This window comes from Panthera pardus, unplaced genomic scaffold, assembly GCF_024362965.1.
Source record: "Panthera pardus isolate Hobbes unplaced genomic scaffold, ASM2436296v1 HiC_scaffold_17, whole genome shotgun sequence".
Lineage (NCBI taxonomy): Eukaryota > Metazoa > Chordata > Mammalia > Carnivora > Felidae > Panthera > Panthera pardus.
In genome coordinates this window covers 51,644,283-51,662,674 of record NW_026526732.1, presented here as the reverse complement: position 1 = coordinate 51,662,674, position 18,392 = coordinate 51,644,283, and the positions used below count along the sequence as shown (strand labels likewise).

General features: G+C 38.5%; 2 protein-coding genes across 2 annotated transcripts in view; both read left to right on the top strand.

Moving 5' to 3' along the window:
- Positions 1-4,502: 4,502 nt before the first annotated feature.
- Positions 4,503-4,769, top strand: LOC109263297 (translation machinery-associated protein 7-like). Its single transcript, XM_053905394.1, has one exon. It carries the CDS (start codon positions 4,527-4,529, stop codon positions 4,767-4,769), a length of 243 nt encoding a protein of 80 aa, XP_053761369.1. The 5' UTR covers positions 4,503-4,526.
- Positions 4,770-6,597: 1,828 nt separating this feature from the next.
- RPF2 (ribosome production factor 2 homolog) overlaps positions 6,598-18,392 on the top strand; it is a 33,541-nt gene continuing 21,746 nt past the window's right edge. The window contains exons 1-4 of the mRNA XM_019443102.2: positions 6,598-6,711; positions 8,680-8,812; positions 12,043-12,080; positions 18,353-18,392. Of these exons, the coding sequence (XP_019298647.2) occupies positions 6,689-6,711; positions 8,680-8,812; positions 12,043-12,080; positions 18,353-18,392 (234 nt within the window). The 5' untranslated portion in view covers positions 6,598-6,688. The remainder of the gene's footprint in view (positions 6,712-8,679; positions 8,813-12,042; positions 12,081-18,352) is intronic.

Here is an 18,392-nt window from a genome sequence, read left to right as displayed (position 1 = left end):
CTGTTAGATCATGACCTGAGCTGAAATCAAGAGTTGGACACTTAACCAACTGAGACATCCAGGCGCCCTATTTTTATTTTTAATTGATCTACCAGAAAAATTTGTTCAAATAATGACAACAATATATTTGATTATGTATGCCTTTGTATATATGGATTGCTATAGGCAGAATGTGTCCTTCTCAAATTCATGTGTGGAAATCCTAACCCCTCAATGTGATGGTATCACAAGGTAGGGCTTTTGGGAGGTGATTAGGTCATGAGGGTAGAGGCCTCCTGAATGGTATTAGTACCCTTATAAAAGAGACCCTAGAGTGTTCCTTTGTTCCTTGTTCCACGTGATGACACAGTGAAAAGATGCTGTCTCCGAATCAGGAAATGGGCCTTCATCAGACAGCATATCTGCTGATGCCTTGATCTTAGACTTTAAAGCTTCTGGAACTGTGGGAAATACATTTCTGTTGTTTATAAGCCACCCAGTATATGGTATTCTGGTATATAGCCCCTTGAATGGACTAAGACATATGTGCTTATGTATAAGTGAAATTAATGACAGAAATGATACAAGGGACTGGCAGGAGAAATTAGGAGTTTTTTTTTTACTTGTACACCCCATGAAGTAGTATATTGTTATTTGAAAATGGATGTGGATTAATTGTAAATGTATATTGCAAACTCTAGGGAAACCACTAAAAAGTGTTTATAAAGAAGTGTGCAGGGGTGCCTGAGTGGCTCAGTTGGTTGTTTCTGACTCTTGGTCTTGGCTCAGGTCATGATCTCATGGTTTGTGGGATCAAGCCCTGCATTATACTCCACATTGACAGCAAGGAGCCTGCTTGGGATTCTCTCTCTCCCTCTCTCTCTCTCAAAATAAATAAGCTTAAAGGAAAAAAGTGCATGGACTCCTGGCTGGCTCAGTTGGTAGAGCATGTGACTCTTAATCTCAGGGTTGTAAGTTTGAGCATAGGTTGGGTGCAGAGGTTACTTTAAAATCTTAAAGATTTTAACCAACTAAACTAAGAAAAGAGAGAAAATGGAATCATAGAAAATGGTTAATTAAAATCACAAAATACAGGGGCACCTGGGTGGCTCAGTCAGTAGAGCGTGTGTGGGGAATAAGGTTAGGAATTCCCTGAATTTGCACCGATGGGTTAACAAGACATAAAGAAATAGAAAGCCACGGGATGAACACATCCAAGACTAGGCAAACAAGATTAAGTAAACAGGGCAAAGGCCCCCAGTATAGGACAAAGGTATAGGAATAGGAAATCTCAGGATGAAAACATCCAAGATTAGGTAAAACAAGATTAGGTAAACAGGGCAAAGGCCCCCAGTATAGGACAAAGGTATAGGAATAGGAAATCTCAGGATGAAAACATCCAAGATTAGTAAACAAGATTAGGTATTCAGGGCAGAAACACCCCCCAATTTAGTACAATAGCAGAAAGCTTCTTTCACTGGAAGGAAGGACAAAAACAGGTAAACAGGGCTATAGACTGCAGCAGGAGGAAGTTGCCTGGAGAGGAGCTAATTAGCAAAAGAAAGGTGTCTTGTTGACCCTGAGGTAGCATACTCTGTCTTTCTTGTCCCCTAGACCAGTTTAGGTAAACAGAGGTGGTGCCTCATGTCTGCTGTAAACAACCTTCTGCCCAGGATTTAGTTTTGTATTGACCCAAACCCCTAACACCGCATATCTTCAAAACCCCCTTTCCCTCACACCCACAAGTTAATGTTCACGGTTTCATTGTCTCTTTGTGCACGTCCATCATGCTTGTAAGCCTTCTGATCCTAATAAAAACTGAGCAAGGACTCTTACTTGGGACTCTTGTCTCCTCTTGGACATTATCGTCTCTTGCATTTCAATCTTGCATCCGCTCCCTTGCTGGACAAGAGAGAACTCCAGACCCAGAGACTACGACAAGCATGCAACTCTTGATCTTGGGATTGTAAATTCAAGTCCCACCTTGGGTATAGAGATTACTTAGAAATAAAATCTTAAGGCGCGCCTGGGTGGCTCAGTTGGTTAAGCATCCAATTTCAGCTCAGGTCATGATCTCACGTTCATGAGTTTGAGCCCCGCATCAGGTCTTGTGCTGACAGCCCAGAGCCTAGAGCCTGCTTCAGATTCTGTGTCTTCCTCTCTCTCTGCCCCTCCCCTGCTTGTGCTCTGTCTGTCTGTCTCTCAAAAATAAACATTAAAATAAAATCTTTAAAAAACAGACCCACAAAAGGCAGAAAAATAATAGAAGACAAAAATAGGAACAAAGAACAAGGGCAACAAATAGAAAACAGTAATATATATGTGAGAAATGAATCCAACTATATAAACAATAATTTTGAATGTCAATGCTCTACATGCACCAATTAAAACAGAGACTGTCAGACTGGATCAAGAAACAAGACCCAACTAAATGTTGTCTACCTGGAACCTACTCTATATATAAGGACACATAAAGATTAAAAGTAAATGGATGGAGAAATATATCATTCTAACATTAATCAAAACAACATAGGAGTAGCTATATTAATTCATACAGAGCCAACTTCAGACCAAGGAAATTTATCAGGGATAAAGAGGAGCATTACATATTGATAAGGTGGTCAATTCTCCTAGAAGACATACTAATCATTAACATGTATGTGTCTAACAACAGAGCACCAAAATACATGAGGCAAAAACTGATAGAACCTCAAGGAGAAATGATGAATCCACTATCATAGTTGGAGACTTCAACATCTCTCTATCAGAAATGGAGCGATCAAGCAGGTAGAAAATCAGTAAGGACATGGTTGAACTCAACAATCCCATCAGTCAACTGGACATAAGGGACATCTATAAACTACTTCATATAACAACAGAACATACATTCTTCTCAAGCTCACATGGAACATTCATCAAGAGAGACCACATTTGGGGACAAAAAACACTTTATCAAATTTAAAAGAAGAGAAATCATACAATGTCTGCTCTCAGACCACAATGAAACTAGAAACCATTAGACAGAAAATTCCAAAATACTCAGAGATTAAAGAATACCCTTCTTTTTTTTTTTTAATTTTTGGTGTTTATTTTTGAGAGAGAGAGAGAGAGAGCGCACACAAGTGGGGGAGAGACAGAGAGAGAGGGAACACAGAATCCAAAACAGGCTCCAGGCTCTAAGCTGTCAGCACAGAACCCGACACAGGTCTCGAACCCATGAACCATGAGATCATGACCTGAGCCGAAGTCAGACACTGAACCAACTGAGCCACCCAGGTGCCCCTAAAAAACACCCTTCTAAATATCACACAGGGCAAGTAAAACTCTCAAAAGAAATTTAAAAATATTTTGAACTAAATGAAAACACAATTTGTCAAAAGTTGTGGGATACAGTGAAAGCAGTGCTTAGAGGGAAATTTATAGCATGGAATGCATATGTTAGAAAATAAGAAAGATTTAAAATCAATCATCTAAGTTTCCATGCTAGGAAACTAGAAAAAAAGAGCTAATTAAATTCAAATTAGGCAGAAAAAAAGAAATAATACAAATTAGAACAAAAAAGCCAATGAAATTGAGAATAGGAAATCAATTGAGAAAATTAATGAAACCAAAAGCTGGTTCTTTGAAAAGATCAATGAAATTGATAAGCCTCAAGCCTGGCTAACTAATTAAAAAGAGAGGAGACAGATTATTAATATCAGGAATGAAAGAGGGGAACTTCCTCAACTTGATAAAGACTATCTACAAAAATTCTACTGTTAACATCTTGTTTATGGTGAGAAACTTGAAGCTTTCTCGCTAAGATCAGAAATAAGGCAAGAATGTCCCCCTTCACCACAGCTTTTTAACATTACACTGGAAGTCCTAGCTAATGCAAATAAAGAAGAAAGGGAAATAAAACTGTTTGTTCTCAGATAACATGATCATCTATGTGGAAAATAGCATGTACAAACAAACAAACAAAAACTCCTGGAACTAATTAGCAATTATAGCAGGGATGCAGGGTAAAAGTTAATGCACAAAAAGCAATTGCTTTCCTATATACCAGTAATGAACAAATAGGATTTGAAATTTAAAACACAATACTATTAATATTTTATTTTTTATTTGTTTTTTATACCATTACTATTTTAAATAATTCAAGCTTTATTTTTTCTTTTTAAATTTTTATTCAAATTCTAGTTAGTTAACATACAGTGCAATATTGGTTTCAGGAGTAGAATTCAGTGATTCATCACTTATATACAACACCCAGTGCTCATTATAACAAAGCACAATACTATTTATATTAGCATTCCCAAAATGAAAAGTTTAGGTATTAATGTAACAAAACACATACAAGATCTATGTGAGGAAAACTACAAAAACTCTGATGAAAGAAATCAAAGAAGAACTAAATGGAAAGATGTTCCATATTCATGGAAAGGAAGACTCAACATTGTCTAGATATCAGTTCTTTCCAGCTTGCTCTATAGATTCAATGCAATATCAATCAAAATCCTAGCTAGTTATTGTGTGGATATTGGCAAACTGATTCTAAAGTTTATATGGAGGAGCTTTTGGTGGCAGGGTCTGGGGAAGGGGTGTCAGGTGCCATGTCTGACCATGAAGGTGGCAAGAAGGAGCCCCTGAAGCAGCCCATGAAGCAGGCCAAGGACACAGATGAGGAAGATAAGGCACTCAAGCAGAAACAGAAAGAGGAGCAGAAGAAACTCAAGGAGCTAAAAGCAAAGGCTATGGGGATGGGCCTCCTGGCCACAGGTGGAATTAAGAAATCTGACAAAAAGTAAGCTGTTTTTTTATGCCTGAGACAATGTGATCCTTTTTTTTTTTTTTTTTTTTTAACGTTTATTTTTGAGACAGAGACAGAGCATGAACAGGGAGGGTCAGAGAGAGGGAGACACAGAATCTGAAACAGGCTCCAGGCTCTGAGCTGTCAGCACAGAGCCCGACGCGGGGCTCGAACTCACGGACCGCGAGATCATGACCTGAGCCGAAGCTAGCTGCTTAACCAACTGAGCCACCCAGGCGCCCTGAGACAATGTGATCCTTAATTCCATTCCTGTTCAAACATTTGGATTCCTTGTCATAGTATCTTTTGCCACCTATAGCTAGAATCAAGTGTTGTCTTAGGTCCGTTTGTACATTTAAGAATAAACTTTTGTAAAAAAGAATCATAACAAAAATAAAGTTTATATGGAGTGGCAGAAGGCCTAGAATGGCTAACACAATATTGAAAAACAAAGTAGGAAGACTGACACTACCCAACTTCAAGACTTGTTATAAAGCTACTATAATGGAGATAGTGAGAATTGGCAAAAGAATAGATAATACCTAATAGACAGAATACAGAGCCCAGAAATAAATCCACGTAAATATAGTCAACTGATTTAAGACCAAGGAGCAAAGGCAATAAAATGGAGCAAAGATAATCTTTAAAAAAAAATTAATTAATTAATTTTGAGAGAGAGAGAGAGTTTGCACGTGCACATGCAGGGAAGGGCAGACATAGAGGGAGACAGAATCCTAAGCAGGATCCATGCTGATGTGGGGCTCCAACCCACAAACCATGAGACCACCATCTGAGCTGAAGTTGAGTCCCATTGCTTAACTCACTGAGCTACCCAGGCACCCCAAAGATAATCTATTCAACAAATGATGCTGGGACAACTGGATATCCATATACAAAAGAATGAAGTTGGATCTCCTATCTTATATGATATACAAAGATTAATTCAAAATGGGCCAAAGGCCTAAATGTTGGAGCTGAAATTATAAAACTCTTTGAAGAAAAGAAGGTGTAGGGTAATGGTCTGGCTTGGACAGAGGAAGTCAGCAAATCAGTGTGATGGCAAAGGCCAGGCCACAGACGTTGATGCCCCTAGGCACCCCAAGCCAGCTCTTGAAGAGCTTGGGATTTCTTACCACCAAGTTTGTGTCAATTCTGTAGGAGGCAAAAGAGGGCATGGCATGCTTGACCTCAAGCTTAGGTAGCTGACAGCCTGTGTGTTACCACACAGGAAAATGGGTTGTGACTACTATTGGGTTGATAGGGTGGGTGTTTACTTTTGGGGTGATAAAGATGTTCTGATATTAGATGTGGTGATAGTTGCACCTTTGTGAATATACTAAAAACCAGTGAAACGTACACTTTACAGGGTTAAAATTTATGGCATATGAATTATATAGCAATTTAAAAATTGGGGCTATAAATGAAGATCCATAGTGTTAACTTTCAATGCACACCTTTTATGTGTCGGGCACTGCAGTATTTATAAATTCTGCCTCACTGAGCTTACACTTCGGTCAATAGTGCATATTTCACATTGATTTCACTCACTGTGTGAGTACCTACCATGTGAACCTTTCTGACATTCTGGGAGATTCCCAGAAGAATAACATCTGGTCCCTGAATACCTTATTCCAGGTATACACACAGGCGCGTCCATCAAGCTGCTATAGACGATGTTACCTAAAGTGTTAATTTCCGGCTAAAAGCCAAGGCAAAAATCTGTTACCAAGGGAAAGGGGCGCAATTTCATTAAAGGGAGAAGGGGGGGGAAAAAAAAAAAGCCTAGGCATCCATGATGGGGCGGTCCCAGGAAGTGACGCCACGCTCAAGGTCCGGTTCCGCCTGTTCCGGGCCACTGGCGTATCTCGCGTAACCGCGCTGTGCACGTGTGTTCTCCGGGTTCGTGTTGCGGTAGCCATGGACGCTTTGGATCGAGTTGTGTAAGTGCGCTGGGTCCCTTCAATGGGGGACGTTGGGGAGTGGGACTCGTGTGGTGGGGACGAGTGAAAAAACCTCCTCTCCACCTGGGCTACTCCTCTCGTTCCTCCCGCTGTTTGGCTTGTGGTGGGTCGATCCATCCGCTAGCCTAGGTCTCTAGTAGTGCAGCTCGCTGGGCGATGAAGTGCCGGGAAGCCCGCTGGTGGGAGCTGCCAGGCGGTAGCACGGAGGTGTTCGCCGCTTTTATTCTAGCCAGTTAGAAAAGTCCTGGTTTCCCGAGAAGGCGTGAGGAAGGTGGTCGAATGAATGGTTACGAGCACAAGGCCTCGGAATCTGACAGATGTAGGTGACAGTCCGGGCGCGTTCACAAAACTTTGTGACTTTAGGCCATTTAATCCCCCTAAACCTCAGTTTACTTTGTATAATAGCGTTCGTAATAATCGTACTTCATTGAACTGTGAAGATTACTGGCGAGAATGTATGTACGTAAAGCCTTTGCTACAGCACGTAGAAATGTTCATTAGTTTTTTTGTTCCCTTGAGTTGATGTTTGTTTTAAATGCGTTCAGAAAATATTTATTGGTCTTCTGAATAGTCCTGCTGTTATTTCTTGGGATTTGCCTGGATTAACATCTAATCAAAACAAATTCGTCTTTTAGTCATTCAGAGAATTTTGTGCATCTGCTATGTATTCCTCTAGGTATGGGGACTGCAAAGATGAGTAAGACTATGATCTGATGGGGGAACAAACAGCTGATACAACATAGAGGATGTTATTTGCATTAGTTGGTTAGTGAGAAGTAATAAACCACATGAAATATAGAGCACTGTTTTTTGCCATAAGACATACTAAATATTTTTTGATTTAATAAATAATGTGTATCTTTATCAAACAGTAAGTGATTGGAAGCTTTATTTATATTGCTTAACACTTTGTCTGCAGGAGAATTTTTAAACTCTGCTTGATAAATGAAGTGTGTGTATATTGCGTTTTTCTTTTCCTGCTCAAAGTGTCCACAGGACTGAAAGGAGGATGGTGGGTCGTAGTTATTTAAGAGAGGAGGAATTCTTTCAGTAGATGGCCAAGAACTGTTGGAAAAGCAAGATATAGTGGAAGCAGAACAGAATTTCTCTGAACAGAATTGTATAAAACCATTCTACTCCTGCTGTCACATCATAAAGTCAGAATAATGAATTTGTTTTCCCTTCATATTTTGCACAGTGGTCGAGATGAGTTTTTAAATTTTGCTCATTTTGAAGATTGGCTTACTTGCAAGTTGTGTGACCTTGGCCAAATTTACCTCTCTGGCTTCAGTTGCCTCATCTGTAAAATGAAGATAATAATTTTACCTGTGTGGTAGGGTCTTGGTGAAGATAAGCCTTAGTAAGGTAACTCTATAAAAGTGTCAGTCATTATTATTCCCAGTTGGCGGCAATAGTGTTGGACTTTTTCAGCTGTGATGTTGGAGTGGGATAGTGTATACTTCCCGGTAGGTCTACGACCTATAGGAAAGATAAACAATGAGTAGCCTCCCTGTGTTTGGTAACTGCCCACAGATTGATCACTAGTTGGTGTGCAATGCTTTGTGTTAGGGTAAGAGTGCTGTTTGCTCTAAGGCTGAAGGAAAAATGATGGAATAAAAATAGCAACAGTCTTCATTGAGTCTTTTTTTTTTTTTTATGAAAGGTTTAGAGAAAAAACAGTAATAAAGGAATGTTGGTGATATTAAAAAAATGAAAGCCTTTAAAAAAAATCAAAAGCTAATAAAGTTAACACTTACTTAATAGTAATAGCTGAATACCTTTTGTTAATATCTCCCTAAAAAGTGAGATTTTTGTTTAGTGGTGGAATCCTAACTGATAAATGTTATGTAATTGTTGATTTTTAAGAATTTGCATGTTAGTAAAGTCATGATTTTGTACTATGAGGAAAATGTTTTAAGTTGTTACAAATTGTGATTTTCCAAACAGAAAGCCAAAAACAAAACGAGCCAAGAGATTCCTTGAGAAGAGAGAACCGAAACTTAGTGAAAATGTTAAAAATGCTATGCTGATTAAAGGGGGAAATGCAAATTTACTGGTGACACAAGTACTTAGAGATGTGGTATGTATATAATAATTTTTTTATTTTTATTTTTGAAAGATTTTATTTTTTAACTAATCTCTACACCCATTGTGGGGCTCGAACTTACGACCCTGAGATCAGGAGTAGCACACTTTACTGACTGAGCTAGTCAGATGTCCCTATACACTTATTTTTTAAATGGTATTGGAATCATTTTAGGAAATTTTCAGCATACAAGTTTGGGCTGCTGGATACGTGGATAAGTTTGCCTTGCCTTAGAAAAAAGCTCAAGTTGGAGATAATTTGCCATGGCAAGACACTATCCACTGGTTTTCCTTAAAGCAACTACTGTTGTTCCTTTTGTAAATTTGAACTGATTTCAATGACTGGACTTTGGTTTACCCACATTTAAGGAACATCTCTAGTTTGTAAAGTGAAATAACTGCATATCACTATCTGTTTATTCCGTCAGCAACGCCAAGCACTGCGCTAGGTGCTGAGGATTAAGAGTTACATAAGACACGTCTGTCCCTTCAGTGAGCTTAATGAGGGAGACAGGCAAATAAGAAATTATAACACTGAATTAACTGCTGTGCTGGAGGCATGTAGAGGCTAGGATAGGAGGCAGTTAAAATCCCATAGGGGTAGCCATACACAGAATGGGCTTCCCAGAGGAGACACTTCATTTTGAAGGAGGAGTCAGAACAAGGAGGAGGAGAGGAGGAGAAGCAGAAAGTCTTCCAAGGTTGAGGAAAAAACTTGTGCAAAAGGGAACGTGAAGGAGCATATGATGTGTTTGGGGAACTGCAAATAATTGGGGATGGCTAAAGGAAAGTGGGCTTGATGGAGCTAGAAGAACATGCAGGGATCAGGTAGCAACACGGAGTGTGATTGAGCTTTGTTGTAAAAGATCTGAGGAACCGCTGAAAGATTGGAGGTGGCAGGTATGATCAGTCCTTTTAATCAGTTTGACCAGGGAAAACTGAGAGCAAATGTAGCAACTGATTCAACCATTGTTTTCAGCCGGGTAATGAGTACCTGGAATGTGGTGGTGCCAGTGAAAATGAGAGATCATCAGAGAGAGTAGATGATGAGGGTAGAAGAGTTTGGGCATGAGTAAGAAGTATGAACTTCCCAGGTTTCTGGGTTGGGTTCTTGATAAGTGATAATGGCAAGTAGAGAATATATCATGTGGAGCAGGTTTGAAGAGAAAAGTAATATGTTCAGTTCAGGGCCTATAATATAAGTGATGAAGTTAAAAGCTTTATGTTTTTCCTACCTCTGTAGCCTCATGTCTAGCCCTTTGTGTGACACACAGTAGGTGCTCAGTAAATATTTAATCAGTGAATGAAAGGCATAGTCCATGGAGATACCTAGTAAGTGGCTGATTATTTAGGCCTTGGATACAGCAGATAGATTCTTTGAGTTAAATCAACTAAATAATTGATTTTTAAACTTGACTAAACTGTTGACGTTTGTTAAACACAATAGTTCAGATAACTGAATAATCTAATACATGCTCATCCTTCTCAGTGTCATTGTGTTGATAGGATTCTGGCCCTGTATTTAAGTAAGTTCCAAGAATAGCACAATGTTACAGGTTATTACAGTAGTTAACATTCATATTGATGATTCTTGAGTTGTCACTGTGCTAGTGTGCATCACACCAAGGCAGGGAAATATTTGGTCAAGAATTACCAAAAAGTTTTCCTACTGAAGGGGTGCCTGGCAGGCTCGGTCAGAAGAACATGTGACTCTTGATCTTAGGGTCATGAATTCAAGCCCCAGTGTGGGTGTAGAGATTACTAAAGCAAATAAATAAACTTAAGAAAAAAAAAGTTTTAGTACTTAAAAGATAGGTTTTACTGCTGGATTTCCTTTATCTATCAGCTCTGATAGTCAGTCATTTTCCTTTTCATTGTTTCCCTCATTTACTCCTTTCCCTAATGTAAGGTAATGCCTTAGATCTTTGTTATTCCTTATAGTAGAGCAGAACTGATCATACTGGTAACAACTGATTATTAGTGGATGAATGGAAAGAAATAAGAAAAAAATGAAAAGAGGGCTGAACGACAGGAACTTAAAAAAATTTTTTCTTAATGTTTATGTTTGAGAGAGAGGTACAGCGTGAGCGAGGGAGGGGCAGCGAGGGAGGCACAGAATCTGACACAGGCTTCAGGCTTCGAGCTGTCAGCACAGAGCCCGACACGGGGCTCGAACTCGCCAACTGTGAGATCATAACCTGAGCTGAAGTTGGACACTCAACCAACTGAGCCACCAAGTGCCTCGACAGGAATTTTTTCAAGGGCTGAATTTAAAAACTCTAGTTCTTATTGCCCTCATTGTAACTGTTTCTCAGCTCTCTCATCTCCAGATAACATTATTTCAATTTTGTCAGCTTTTCTTGATAGGTTTATTTATTTATTAAAAAAATGTTTTTAATGTTTATTTATTTTTGAGAGAGAGAGAGACAGAACTCGAGCAGGGGAGGGGCAGAGAGAGAGGGAGGCACAGAATCCGAAGCAGGCTCCAGGCTCTGAGCTGTCAGCACAAAGCCTGACATGGGGCTGGCTCAAACCCACGAACCATGAGATCATGACCTGAGCCAAAGTCAGACGCTTAACTGACTGAGCCATCTAGGTGCCCCAATAGGATTTGTTTTTATCTGCTTTCTTTTGCTTTTCTTTCTACTCTCAAATTGTTTTCCTGGAAAGAATAGAATAGGTAGAATTTAAAGAAATGAAAGAAATCATTTAAGTTGGATGGATTTTTGAAAGGGCATAGAAACTTTTTTTTTTTTTTTTTGAGAGACAGGGCACAAGTGAATGAAGGGCAGGGGGGTAGAGAGAGAGAGAGAATCTGGGGGGGTGGGCAGAGAGACGGAAAGAGAGAGAGAGAAGTGGGGCTCATGTTTTTACCTGAAGTGGGGCTTGTGTTCACATCAAGTGGGGGCTTGAGCTCACCTGATGTGGGACTGGAATTCCTGAACTGTGAGATCATGACCTGAGTCAAAGTCAGATGCTTAATCGACTGAGCCACCCAGGTGCTCAGGGCATAGAAACTTTTAATTGGGAAAGTGTAGTCTAAGTCAGAATATTAAGCTTATGTTACAGGTTTAGATAAGTGATCAAAAGAGAGCCAAGCAGAAGACCTCAGAATAGGATTCAGGGACCAGGTAATCTTGTGTAATGACTGATATAATACAATTTAATTTTTATCTCTGCTTTTCAGAATGTAATTTATTTTGAAAACTAAATTATGTTTTACAGTATGCATTGAAAAAACCATATGGCGTTCTGTATAAAAAGTAAGTAATGATTTATTTTAACTCCTATTATTCTGTTATAAAGGTAATAATTACTTTATGGGAGATTTAGAAAAGTACTTTGTTTAAGAAATATGACAGGGGCGCCTGGGTGGCTCATTTGTTTAAGCAACCAACTCTTGGTTTCAGCTCAGGCCATGATCTCACGGTTTGAGCTTGCTTGGGATATTCTCTCTCTCTCTCTCTCTATCTCTCTCTCTCTCTCTCTTTTCCCCCCCTCCCCCCCTCTCTCTCCCCCTCACCTCTCCCCCCCTCCTTCCTCCTCTCTCTCTCCCCCCCTTCTTCTCTCTCTCTATCTCTCTTTGCCCCTCCCTGCTCATGGGCACTGTCTCCCTCTCTGTCTCAAAACGAATAAACATTAAAAAAAAAAAAAAAAGAGAAAATGACAGTTCCTTAAATACAGCTATTAACATTATTTATTTATTTTATCTATTTATGTTTTTATTTAAATTTTTGAACATTTATTATTTGAGAGAGAGCGCATGCATGTGCACGCATGCATGTGAGCAGGGGACGGGCAGAGAGAGGAAGAGAGAGAGAGCGTGCATCCCAAGCAGGCTCCTCAGTATCAGCATGGCCTGACTTGGGGCTTGAACTAACGAATTGTGAGATCATGACCTGAGCCAAAATCAAGAATTGGATACCTAATTGAGCCACCCTGGAGCCCCTATTTTTTTATTTTTTATCATTAGTATTTTTAAAACTTATTTCTTTCTAGTTTGTGTTTTCATTTGTATTGAATATTCTTACATGGTTGTAATCTTATCATATGTATATTATTTTGAGTGATTATAGATTTGAAGAAAAGTTGCAGAAATAGTAGAGTTCTCATATACCCTTCATCCAGCTTCTCTTAGTGTTATGTTTTATGTAACCATAGTACAATTATCAACAGTAAGAAATGAACATTGGTACAGTAATGTTTTAACTGCACTATAGACTTGACTTGTTTCACCAGTTTTTCCAATAATATCTTTTTTCTCTTCCAGGATCCTATATTGCATTTAGTTGTCATGTCTCCTTACTCTCCCATTTGTGACAGTTCCTCAGTCCTTCTCTTTTTGATGACTTTGACGTTTTTGATGAGTACTTGTTAATTATTTTGTAAAATATACCTCAGTTTGTATTTGTTTTACATTTCTCATGAATAGATTGAGCCTTATGTGTTTTTGGCAAGGGTACCACAAAAGTGATGTGCTTTTCTCAATAAATGATACCAGGGAGTACAGGATGTCTTATGTTGGTAGCATTAACCTCGGTTAAAGTGATGTCTGCTTGGTTTCTCCACTATAAATTTATTATTTTTCCCTTTGTAACTAGTGAATGTTTGGAGGAAATATTTGGAGACTGTGCAAACACTGTGCAAATAATCCTCTTTCTCATCACACTTTTGCTTATTAATTTTAGCATCCATCAGTGACTGTTGTCTACATAGGGATTACTCTTGGTGTTCTAATGGTGGTTTTCTGTCTCATTCCTTCTACATTTATTAATTGGAATTTTGTAAGGAAAATCTCTCTCTTCTCTGTTGAATTACTCATTTATATTAGTGTGGACTTACAGATACTTACATTCTTTGAGTTATAATCCAATGCTGTCACTATTTTGTTGCTCAAATTATTATACCTTTTGCCATTAAGATCTCTTTCAGGGTGGCTCCTATGTTCTTTCAACATGCCCCTTGTGTTTAAGTCCTCCTTTTTGGTGCCACACGATGCTCCAAGCTCATCTTGTATTTTTCCTTGCAAAAGCTCTGGAATCAATCCCTTCTCTGTGGAGCCCTGTTTCCATATATTGGGGGCTGGTAATTTAGAAAACAGAGATCTGGGCACAAAGTATGCTTAGTTGCTACGGAAGTGTCATTGTCTCTAGATCCTCTTAGCAGACAGAGCTTGAAAATAAGTATTATGCATGTTAACCCATGCATACATGCACATCTAATTTAATTTTATGTATTTAAAAAAAACTCTGAGTTCATACTGATACTTCCTAAAAAAATCATGAGTCTTAATACTACTCCCAATTCCAGTCCACTGCCACAGACTTCATTCCAGCCTTTCTTCTTTTCTTATTTGTAACTGTGCTTCTTCTGACAGTAAGAAACCTGGCTTTCATGATTGATAATATGTTTATTGATTTGTAGGTTTCTAGTACGTGCATACTTTCAGAATGTCTAACCCTGTAAGAAACAAAATTACTAACTAAAGTATAGAATGTGTATACAGTTCTTTGTCTTTAGCCTTAGGGTGTCCAGTTCAAATACTGTTTTCAAATGTAACTTAGGTTGGGTTTTTTTCTGCCTATTTAATGTGATTGTGTTATTACTTTATTTATTTATTAAAAAAATTTTTTTTAATGTTTTATTTATTTTTGAGACAGGGAGAGACAGAGCATGAACAGGGGAGGGTCAGAGAGAGACACAGAATCTGAAACAGGCTCCAGGCTCTGAGCTGTCAGCACAGAGCCCGATGCGGGGCTCAAACTCACGGACCGCAAGATCATGACCTGAGCCGAAGTCGGCCGCTTAACCAACTGAGCCACCCAGGCGCCCCGATTGTGTTATTACTTTAAACTACAGTTAGGGTCGTTTATTAGATTGTATTCTATTTTGAGTTTTTCTCCACTTTTCTCCCGGTTGTTGTTTGAATTTAAGTATGTAAAATTTACTCTTTGTGGTGTACAGTTTTATGAGTTTTTAAAAATGCATTAGGCTGTGTCTGCCACATGATATGGAAACAGTCATGATACAGAAACCATATCATCATCCTAAAAATTTCTTTGTGCAGTGCTCTTGAGGGCCACCCTTTCCCCTCCCCCCTGTAACCAGTGAACTGTTTCTTATCCTTATAGTTTTTCCTTTTTTAGAATGTTACATAAATGGAATCATACAACATACAGCCTTAGAGTCTATCTTCTTTCTTTAGCAAAATAATAAAATATTATTTGTGTTTTTGCCATACGTTACATTTAAAAAAAAATTTTTTTTTTAAACGTTTATGTAGTATTGAGAGACAGACACAGAGCATGAGCAGGGGAGGGGCTGAGAGATGGAGAGACACAGAATTGAAGCAGGCTCCAGGCTCTGAGCTGTCAGCACAGAGCCCAGCGTGGGGCTTGAACCCACAAACCGCGAGATCATGACCTGAGCCAAAGTCAGACGCTTAACCGACTAGCCACCCAGGTGCCCCAACATACATTAAATTTTATATCAAGCCTTTTTCATTTATATTATAAACATTTTTCTTTAAAAAAAAATTTTTTTTTAATGTTTATGTGATTTTGAGAGAGATGGAGAGAGAGTGTGAGCAGGGGAGGGGCAGAGAGAGATGGAGACACAGACTATGACGACAGGCTCCAGGCTCTGAGCTGTCAACACAGAGCCCAACATGGGTCTCGAACTCACAAACCGTGAGATCATGTCCTGAGCAGAAGTCGGATGCTTAACTCACTGAGCCACCCAGGTGCCCCTAAAATTTTTCTGTTAGTAAGTGATCCTTTAGGTATTCTTTTCTTTTTTTTTTTTTAATATTTATATTTGAGAGAGATAGAGAGAGAGAGAGAGCGTGCGCAAAAATGGGGGAGGGACAGAGAGAGAGAGGGAGACAGAGGATTCATAGCAGGTTCTGTGCTGGCAGCTCAGAGCCTGATGTTAGGGCTTGAACTCATGAACCCTAAGATCATAACCTGAGCCAAAGTTGGACACTTAACGGACTGAGCCACTCAGGTGCCCTAGGTATTATTTTCATTGCCAATATAATATCTATTAAATGGTTATACTAAAATTTATAACTTACCTTAATTTTATGGTTTTTATTTTTTGCTATTCTTATAAATTTTAGCAATTTTATTGCTAAAAATGTAGGTTTTTCTTTTTTGCTCTTCTTATAAATTATGCTAAAATGGCCATTTTTACACAAATGAATTATCCTTTTGAATTAATTCTATGTGAGATTTCTAGACATGAGATTACTTCATGCCCAATAGAGCATATTAATTACCGCTTTTTGGAAAGGTTGTCCTTTTAGCAGAGTGCAATATACAAGTTTCATAGACCATTACCCACTTTTTGTTTATGTTTTTAAGCTAAGAAGTCAAAATCATACTTTGTTTAACTTGCATTTTCCATGTTTTCAACAGGTCATATTTGCTTATTTGTGATTTATAGTTAGCTGATGGTTGTTAATCGTAAATGCTGTAGTTTTTCTTAGTTTGTTTGCCTTGCATCTTTAAAAATAATACTCTTTTTGGGGCGCCTGGGTGGCTCAGTCAGTTGAGCGTCCAACTTCGGCTCAGGTCATGATCTCGCAGTTTGTGAGTTCGAGCCTGCATCGGGCTCTGTGCTGACAGCTCAGAGCCTGGAGCCTGCTTCCAATTCTGTGTCTCCCTCTCTCTCTGCCCCTCTGCCACTCATACTCTGTCTCTCTCTCCTTCAAAAATAAATAAACATTAAAAAAAAATACTCTTTTTACTGATTATAAAAGTAATACATGCTACTCTTAGATAATTGGGATAATAGAATAATCACCCATAGCACTATGTACATTCTGACATGTTTTCCCTGTGTATATACATATTTTAATTGGTTTTGAGTATGGTTGACACACAATGTTACATTAGTTTCAGGTGTAAAACACTGATTTGACAAGTGTCTCCATTATGCTGTGCTCATCATAGGTGTAGCTACCATCTGTCATTATTATGTTATTGGCTATATTCTTTATTCTGTGTCTTTTATTGCCATGACTTATTGATTCCATTACTGGAAGCCTGTATCTCCCACTCCCTTCACCCATTTTCACATGTGTACAGATATTTTCATGTCTGTATGTTTATTTTATTCTTTGAACAAAATTAAGATCATGTACATTGATTTTGCTTCATAAAAATTATGAACTATTTTATGGAAACTTCATTTACATGATGAGAAATCAGAGATTATAAGTGAAAATATATAGTTTCTTACATGTTTTACCAGATTTTATGCATATTTAAGCAAAGAAAAATATATGTATTTCTCTCCCTTTTGCATGAAAGATAGCATGTTCTACTCCAGCTCCCCTACTAGTGTTCCTGGTCCAATACACCATTTATTTCTTTCTCTCCTGGATTACTGTGATAGCTTCTTGCTAATTCTTTTCTCTCTTGCCATAACTACATTCCCTTTCCACATAGTGGACAGAATAGTCCTTTAAAAAGAAAATTTGAGGGGTGCCTGAGTGGCTCAGTCAGTTGAGCATCCAACTCTTGATTTTGGCTCAGGTCATGATCCCAGGGTCGTGGGATTGAGCCCTGCATCAGGCCCTGTGCTGAGCGGGGAGCCTGGTAGAGATTCTCTAAAATAAAAAAAATTTAAAAATGATTATGATTTTAAAAAAGTAGTAAAAAGAAAATTTGTGTTCAGTCATGTCACTCTCCTGCCTGAAACTCTTTAGTGCTTCCTGTTACTATATTAATATCTACATTCCTTACCTTGACCAACAAGGCCTTACCTTGACCAACATAATCTGGGCCATGCCTACATCTTTGACCTCATGCCCCACCATTTTCCCTTTGCATGCTAAGCTTCGGTGATACTTGCCTTCTTTCCATTTCTTGAATAGTCTAAGCTTGTTTCCATCTCAGAATCTTTGCTTATTGTGTTCCTTCTTCCTAGAATATACCCTTAGCCTCAAAACTTTTTTTTAAAAAAATGTTTATTTATTTTGAGAGAGAGAGTGTGAGTGTGAGTAGGGGAGGGGCAGAAAGAGAAAGAGAGAGAATCCCAAGCAGGCTCTATGCTGAGTGGGGCTCAAACCCACAAACCATGAGATTATGACCCGAGCCAAAATCAAGAGTCAGACGCTTAACTGACTGAGCCACCCAGGCACCTCAGCCTCAAAACTTTTCAATGGCTCATTCCTTATCTATCACATCTCAGCTCAAATAGTCATTTTCCACTGTTCATAACTAACACAATACCCTATTTTATTTTTGTCACTACAATTAATTACTTTTTGAAATTTTTATTTTTCCACTAGAATGTAGGCTGTATGAAAGCAAAGATCTTGTTTGTTTTCTAGTATCCTTAGCTCATACAACAGTGAGTGACACATAATAGGCACTAAATACATATTTGAATGAATGAATATCCCTCTAACTTTATTTTTGATCATCTACTACAAAATTATCTTTTTTTAATATATTACTTAATTGTTATGGGTGAATTGCTAATTAAGATTATTAAAATTAAGGTAATCTTTTAAAAATATTTTTAGGAAAAACATTACAAGACCATTTGAGGATCAGACATCATTG